Genomic DNA, 8,419 nt, shown 5'->3' with positions numbered 1-8,419 from the left:
TTCAGTTGGCCAAACCATCATTGGTCAGCTGTAAGATTGTTTTAGTGTTGAATAGATATAAAAGCTACAGCTTTATTAAATTCTTGTTACTCAGTAATAAAATGGATTTCAGAGTTCATATTTTGTAGAAATGTTGTATGTAAATACTATAGAGTATTATCTATAAATATGTTTGAATATTGTTTCCTTACTTAAGTTTAGTTTGTTGAAATACAGATCTTTTTTTCCATCCATGCATATTAACATGCTAAAAGGGCATGATGTCCTGAATCTGGGGTGTCTGACATTTCACACTCAGCGGCAATCAGATAGTCAAATTACAGCTGTTCTGGAAATCACACAAGACATCCCTCCACTCTGTGTGGTTTACTCTCCTCAGAGCATTTTTTTTTTTACTCATCCAGGGATTCAACGTGAGTCACTGTGAAGGACAAAATGTTATGAACCACAACTGAAACGCAGATGGCTCCAAGCTTTGCTTCAGCCATCACTCACTGCTAACTCACGGGTTAGCATGCCAAGCAAGTCAGAGAAAACTGTCACAGTACACCAGTGAGTTTGGCAAACCAACCTGCTGCCTAATAGTCTAACTGCCCTATGTGCTGAACGTTACGAAGTCTGCTACTGCTGTCACAATAACAAGCTGATTTAAACCAAACTTTGGGCATTTTTGCGAGAATGTTCTGTTTTTTTTGTGGTTAGGTAAGTTAACACATTTGTCTTTGTTCCAGAGTGGATGTAAAGTGCCTTGCAAATGTATTTACACTCCTTGTTGCATTACAAAGCACAAACTGCAGTGTATTTTGTTGGAATTTTATATAATAGACCAAAACCAGGTGGACTGTAGCTGTGAAGTTAGAGAATAATTATACATGGTTTTCAACATTTTTTACAAATAGAAATCTGAGAAATATGGTGTATATTTGTATATTTCTACCTTTACTGTGATACCCCTAAACAATTTGATTTGGGAGTGTCACAAACACTTTCCAACCAAACTGGCTGAGCTTAAGCTATTTTGCAAAGAAGAATGAGCTAAAAGTTTACTCTCAAAGCTGGTAGAGACATACCTTAAAAAACTTGCAGCTGTAAATCACCACACTTTTCAGATGTTTCATTTTTTTCATTATTTTTCTTCCACTTGACAATCGCTCAAAGAAAATCCCAATTCAAAAAAATGACATTGTTGGATTATGATGTGGGAAAATGTAGAAAGGTTCAAAGTGTATTAATGTTTTTGCAAAGTACTGTACGTTATTTTTCATACACACTGTATTTCTATGCATTCATAAAAGCATTTGCTTGGCGCCATAGATGGGAGCAGTTTTTTTGACTGAATGCAAATGTACTAATCTTGCATTGACCTAAAGGCTGTCACACAAACAGATTTAAAAACTTCCTGATATTAATATTTAGCATAATGTACAGCTAGTCATGCATCCAAACAGTATACAACCAATGCCTTTCTCTGCTAATATAGAGCTAGACATTGTGTCGTATACGTCTCAGAAACCTAAAGAGTAAAGTTTTGCTGGTTCTGCAATATCCAGTAGGACAAAATTTTATAGGGACACTAATTCATAAACGAAATAGACATGATGGCGATCTAGATTTCTTTACTTGCTCTTATAAACATTGCATCAACTGTTAGTCGGTTTTAAAGGCTCAACTTCAATGCCAATAAAGTTAATTGCATGAAACCACTTAATGGCCCATCTGCAGACACTCCCAGAAATGTGGTAAACATAACGCAGAAGTCAACATATGGTACAAGCAGTGAACGATACTGCTGTGAGGCACTGCAGTATCCCAAACTGAGACTCTTCAGAATAAAAATGGCATCTGAGGGTGATGTTCTCCAGGGCTATTTATGGTCAATACATCAAGCTTTCATACTAGGGGAGAAACCTTGAGTTTCTTTCTTCTCACTGCATTAATGTTTCCTTGAACAAGGCCATTTATTGGCCACTTCTGTTGGAGGTGTCAGACTCATTCTGATGAATTCATAGGTTTGAATTGTTGAAAGCAGCTTTATCTGTGTCCAGAGTAAGTTGTGACAGTAGAAAACATGCTCGTTTATAAAAACAAGCAAATGATCTGATTAAAATCGTATCCTTTTAAAGTATATATGTATTAGAAATGAAATAATAAAGGTTTGTTTTCATCTGAGATAGGACTTTTTGTCCATTTCAGCCATGGTTGGCAACCATGGCTGAGGTTTTCGGTTAATTGCACCTGTAATGCTGACTGAATCATGACCTAATTCAATTTCCAAAGAGTCACTTTTGTATTCTGTCAACACTCTCTGGCTGTAAAATGTCAAGTTAATTCACCTGCTGTGTTTTATCTCCTCTAAAAAAGTTACTTAGCTCCTGTGTTCTTTGTCAACATCCTGTGAACTTGGCGAAGTTTGAAAACAACACAACTGAATACATGGAAATTACATCATTGATACTCACCAACTTTGATCTGTTTTTCTTAGGGCCCAGTCTTTCTTGTTCTTATGCATAACAGGATCTGACTCCAAATTGTTGGTCTGCATTGTAATTGAGTATGCTGATAAGTGGCTGTGTGTCCAGTTTCTCCAGAGAAGGGATACTGGTGTGAAAAGTTGACAAAGAATCTATGAATCATCACAGCTCTTCAGAGAGTAGAAATTACTGGCCTCCTAAGATTAGCTGCTTTTTTTTTTTATTATTATTATTATTTTTGTGCAGACACATGCTGTTTTTATTAAATTGTTGTTTTTGAATAAACTGCTCTTTTTTTCTGTATTGAAGGTCTTAGACATTCTTCTTCACCTTTAGTTGTGAAAAGAGATTTCATGAGTCAATGACTTTTCTGTCCCTCCTAAGAGCCTTCTGGATTCCTGTCACTTATAAACTGATGGACTGTGAGGTGCTTTGGTTTCAGTGTGGCAGCTTGAGACACCTCCTGATGTAAAGAGTCAAGACAGTGGTTAAAGTGTTAGATAGGTTAATCCCAGCTCTACTTTATTTGTTTATTTTGGTTGAATGTAGATGGTTTCCTTCGCTCCTTGCTCAATCAGTCTTTCCAGCTTCACACCTGTTTAGTACGATTGAGACATAGGTGTGTAGAACGAAAGCTGACCCTTGATCTGAGGTGGTGGCTCTTCATGATTTGTTAAAACTTGTCAACGTTTATGCAATGTACTGCATCTACAACCATATTTGAGGGTTTATCCAGATTTCCATCCTGACGCGACCAATGTCCAATTAAAATGTCTTTTTTTAATATATTTTCTCTTAGTCCTAATATGAACGTGCTTGGCCTCAGCAAACGCAGCAGCTCTACTCCAAGTACCCCCAAGGTAACGGAGTGCCTTGCCCTATCTCCAAGCCTAATTTCTGCCACCCTACATCAGCTATATGTCCGCCGCTTGTATGCAGCATCTCATTTTTTTGATCATGATCCACCACAACCTGTCAGTCTGACAGTCTCCACCCCTAATCAGTACTGCTGAAATATTTCAGATGGAAAGTGAAACATCTGCGTGGAGCATGAAAGGAAGTCTAGGTGTGCCTTGAAGCTTCTGGAGGAATAACACAACCTGGATATCTATTCTTCTTTCTTCGCCATATAAATTACCACTAAACGTTACTACCTTTGTGTGATTTTATACAAAGACTTCACCTTAAAAATACATTATGATGTTCTTCCTGTGCGCAATTCCTGATGTGTTTTTCCCGAGCTGTAGTGTTGAGAATTTAAATAAATTCCTTTCTATACGTGTTCGTTGTCGTATGGCTTCCTCCTTTGCGCCATGAAGCGATTGACAGCTTCATGGGCTGGGCAGACAAAGCTCTATATATGAAAACACGTGACAGGGCTCGGAGAAGCTACGCCTCATAAGAGTGAAGACACAAAGAAAAAGGTTGGAGAGACGCTGGAGGCAGCAGCAGGACCAATAGCTCCAACCTGTTTCCACAGAAAAGGAGCGCACCCCAAGAGCGACAACTTCGACTTCCACAAAAAACTTTTGCTTCACAACTAATTGAAAACAAATAGGAAAAAACTAAATAATTCTCTGTTTTTACCTAATGTATGCGCGTTGGCTGTTTTTCCTTTAATCTAATATTTTTGGTCGTTTCTGGCTCGGATTTACGCACGGCGATAGAGGTCGATTCTGCACACTTGAAAGAATTATGTAAGGTAAAGAACCTGCGTTTTGATTCATTTAAGTCTGTAAATCAGACTAACAGTGGCGGTTTAAACTCATTTCTTGTTGTATTAGCATTGATATATTAAATGTACATTTTTATAGAAACAGGTATTACCGCACCAGAATTAAAGTATGTCTCGATGAGAGTCTTCAAAAAAATGTTGAAATTACATTGAACTATGGCAATCATCCTGTTGTTCTAATTCATTTAGGCACTTCACTAGATGATACTTACTAGTTTGAGAAACACGTATATAAAAGGATATGTTTCCTTAGGTTGTTTTGGCTCCAAAAGACGTTTTATTGTTGTGTTTATGAGCGCTCCACCGACACAATATATTATCTGGTTTATGCATGATTAAAATCTCAATCAAATTAGCTGGAAATTAGATTTTAATTATTGATAAGTTGTTTGACTTTCTATGCCAAACGTGCATCAAAAGGCTTATAAGATGAAGGTTATTCCTTGTTAATGGAATCTTTCCGCATCAGAGGCAAAGATTGCACTTCTGCATGCACACCAAAGAAAAATATGAGAACAATGTTTTTTTCAGGGCTATTGAGGTTTTCTAAAAACATTTTTCTGTCATCAATCTGTAGGTTGTCCTGTCATCTCAGACTGCAGTATTATCTTCAGACACAGCCATGAAATCTGTGCTTGATGGGGTGGCGGACACCACCTTCCGGACTATTACATCTGGGTTGCAGTATCTGGGCTCCAATGATGCCAACTACAATGACCCCACCAGTGATTTGAACTTAAAGGGCAGCTTGTCCATGCAGAAGCCCCTATCTGCTTTCCGCAGTAACTCCTTCCCAAACAAGGTACCTACAGATGAAGAGCTTATCCTCAAGGGCATCCCCTTCTCCCCCACCAATGCCACAGACTTGTTTGGCAACAGGAGCACATTTAGAGATGAGACAAACAATATACAATGCGGCGAGAACTTTATGGACATGGAGTGTTTCATGATCCTGACTCCCAGCCAGCAGTTGGCTGTGGCTGTGATGTCTCTGACTCTGGGTACCTTCACGGTGCTGGAGAACCTGGTGGTGCTCTGCGTCATTCTGCAGTCCCGCACCCTCCGCTGCCGTCCATCCTACCATTTCATCGGCAGCCTCGCGATAGCTGACCTCCTGGGCAGCGTTATCTTTGTCTACAGCTTTTTGGACTTCCATGTTTTCCACAGGAAGGACAGCCCTAATGTGTTTCTCTTCAAGCTGGGTGGAGTCACTGCGTCGTTCACAGCATCAGTTGGGAGCCTCTTTCTCACTGCTATTGACCGCTACATCTCCATACACCGGCCTCTCGCCTACAGGCGCATTGTAACACGGACCAAGGCTGTCATAGCCTTTAGTATGATGTGGACACTCTCGATCATCATTGCAGTGCTACCTCTGCTTGGCTGGAACTGTAAACGTCTCAACTCAGTCTGCTCAGACATATTCCCCCTGATTGATGAAAACTACCTGATGTTCTGGATCTTCCTGACCAGTGTCTTGGTTATTTTCATCATCTATGCCTATATATACATCCTGTGGAAAGCACACCACCACGCCATGCGCATGATGAGCCGTGCTTCCCAGAAGAGTCTTGTTGTTTACTCAGCAGATGGAACAAAAGTGCAGACCACCCGCCCTGATCAGGCACGCATGGACATCCGTTTAGCCAAGACTCTGGTGCTCATTCTAGTGGTGCTGGTAATCTGCTGGGGCCCGTTGCTTGCCATCATGGTATATGACCTCTTCTGGAAGATGGACGATGACATCAAGACAGTATTTGCGTTCTGCAGCATGCTCTGTCTGCTCAACTCTACTGTCAACCCAATCATCTACGCCTTGAGGAGTAAGGACCTGCGGCGTGCCTTCCTTAGCTCCTGCAACATCTGCCAGAGCAGTGCCCAGCAACTGGACAATAGCCTCGAATCGGACTGCCAAAACAGAAATGCCAACATCTCTGCCAACAGGGCTGCAGAGAGTTGCGTGAAGACCACTGTGAAAATAGCCAAAGTAACAATGTCTGTGTCAACAGAAACGTCTGCAGAAGCTGTCTAATTAGCCAATCAGGGGGCGGGAAGTGTAAATGTCATCCTCCCTAAACAACCCTATTTCACATGAAAAGCAAAAGTTGAGCATTCAGAAAAGTCCTCTCTGGAAAGTTGTTGACTCTCATCCTCGCACAGACGTTTTAGTGGCTCCATAATTTTATGTTGGTGTATGAGTACATAGTGTGCCAAAGTGCCAAATGGCATTGCAAGATCATAGAAGGGATTGCAAATTGGAAAGGACTCGGAAAGACTTTCATAAGCATAGACTTCATGATATCCAGTCAACAAAGGCATATTATATTTTTGTACTGTGAATTCAGGTTTTGAAAAACTCTATCTTCATTTATGGGATAAGGGGCTACTGAAATTTCTAGGTAGAGATGTTTTACAGTGTCATGTAAAACTCGATCTGTGTCTTGAACCATACGTATAACAATTCATTCCGCCTTGATCTCCTGTAGGCTTCATGTTGCATAAAGGCATTTTTGAAACTAATAAAAAAAAATTACTTTAGTTAACTCGGATTGTTTTGTTGCAGAATTGTATAATTTCTGACATCACTCAGTGAATGACCAATGTGTGGAGAGATCTTGTTTAAGAAATGACAGGTCAGGGAGAGTAATTAAACCATAAAAAATCAACTCCGACTAATAAGTGTGAAATAGATCTTTGAAATTTCGTTTTATCAGTTGTAAAGTGATTTCTTTACTAGCTGCCTGCTCTTGCAGGGTAAAATGTCTTTATTCAGTTATGTACCTAACAACTGTACAGTGTTTAATTGCAAATGAAGTGTTCCAATTCAGCTATACAGCCCACTCCACTCAAACGCCAAGCTTTTTTTGTTTAAAGCCTGAAAGATAATAAAGTGGAAAAAAAAAAAAAAACAGTGTGCTGGTCACTACTGTTGGAAACTAAAAGGGTTTACGGACTATAGCTGCTTTTGCCAAATGTTTAATTTTTATTGGATTCTGCCTTGTATGTATGTGTAGTACCTTGTGACTTGGTGATCTGTTTCCAACCCCAAAGCCTTTCGATCATTGCAGTGATTTTTTTCTTATTGGTACTGTTGCAGAAAACTAAAGAAACCAATGCATGGGGTTGGTGAAGTGGTTTTGGCATAACTCTAAATAACATAGAACAATCTGATGTTAATTTTTCCTTCTCAAAACAAAGAAACAAAGGTCAGTAGCTTGTGACTTAAATGGAAGTGTGTGTGTGTGAGAACTGTGTGAAGATCAAAACTGACCTTAAATACAACATAGCAAAGATGTTATTTTTTTTTCTGATAGATGATGTAGAAGTTTTAATCTAGAAATCTCACAGCACAATTGTTCTGTAAAAATGTATCTCGTTGTGAAGTTTTCCAGACAGCTCTTTATCAGTATACTTATGCTGGCTCTTGTAGTTTTAAATATTAAAGATCAAAATGTCAACTTGTTAAGTGGCTTCTGTACACTGGTGGCATAAAGAGGAATTTATGACTTCAAAATCACAGTCGATCAAGTGTTTCTGGTATTGCTGTGTTAAAACCTTTGAATAAAGTCGCAGCTGGTGTCATGTTGCTTGTAGTTGTTTGATTTGGTTATTGACAGATGGATAAATGACTGATGACTGAGGGGGAACATTTTACACTCTATGCGGACAGAAGAACGCCAAAGCCCGAAGCTCTGTGCCGCCCAAAGTCATAAGTAACGTTTTACTGCCCCCTTGTGGATGATATGATATTGCATCTTTGCAATTACATTTTTTACTTCTAAACACCTAAAAAGAAACAGATTTTAGGCATCTTCATTGCACCATCTGCCATTTTCCTTTATTCTATGAGCTCATGGAGCCAGAAAAATTTAAACATCTGTTGAAGCAGATGTCACTCGAAATTTTAAATTGATTTAAATCTAAATAATGTAGGTTTCTCTATTTGACTATGGCAGCAAATATACAACAATTTTTCACAACTTCTAATTTCTTTTGACTTAGGCTATCAACCTTCAGTCTTTACTGAGTCCACATAGCAGCTAGTTTTTAAACAACATGAGATATCATATTGCACTGTAAGGAGCCAGAAAATAGTCAAAATTATTGGCTTTGGCGAAGAAAGCAGCAGGAAAGCACATTGCTGTTTTGTTTTAACTGTTAGGAAATTTTTGACTTTTTTTGCATATGAAGTCTAGAGACCTGCTCTCTTGAG

General features: G+C 39.1%; 1 protein-coding gene across 2 annotated transcripts; it reads left to right on the top strand.

The window, feature by feature from the left end:
* The first annotated feature begins 3,744 nt into the window (after positions 1 to 3,744).
* Positions 3,745 to 7,792, top strand: cnr1 (cannabinoid receptor 1). 2 transcript variants are annotated; one of them, XM_047387080.1, is made up of 2 exons: positions 3,745 to 4,168; positions 4,784 to 7,792. In XM_047387080.1, the coding sequence occupies exon 2, from the start codon at positions 4,829 to 4,831 to the stop codon at positions 6,236 to 6,238; it is 1,410 nt and encodes a 469-aa protein (XP_047243036.1). In that variant the 5' UTR covers positions 3,745 to 4,168; positions 4,784 to 4,828; the 3' UTR covers positions 6,239 to 7,792. The 2 variants fall into 2 exon arrangements, with proteins under 2 accessions (XP_047243036.1, XP_047243035.1); XM_047387079.1 differs by having other exon boundaries at positions 3,747 to 4,173.
* Positions 7,793 to 8,419: the final 627 nt, after the last annotated feature.

Source organism: Girardinichthys multiradiatus, chromosome 15, assembly GCF_021462225.1.
Source record: "Girardinichthys multiradiatus isolate DD_20200921_A chromosome 15, DD_fGirMul_XY1, whole genome shotgun sequence".
Classification (NCBI taxonomy): Eukaryota; Metazoa; Chordata; class Actinopteri; order Cyprinodontiformes; family Goodeidae; genus Girardinichthys; species Girardinichthys multiradiatus.
Note: the sequence above shows the minus strand (reverse complement) of the source record. Positions and strands in the feature narration are given on the sequence as shown.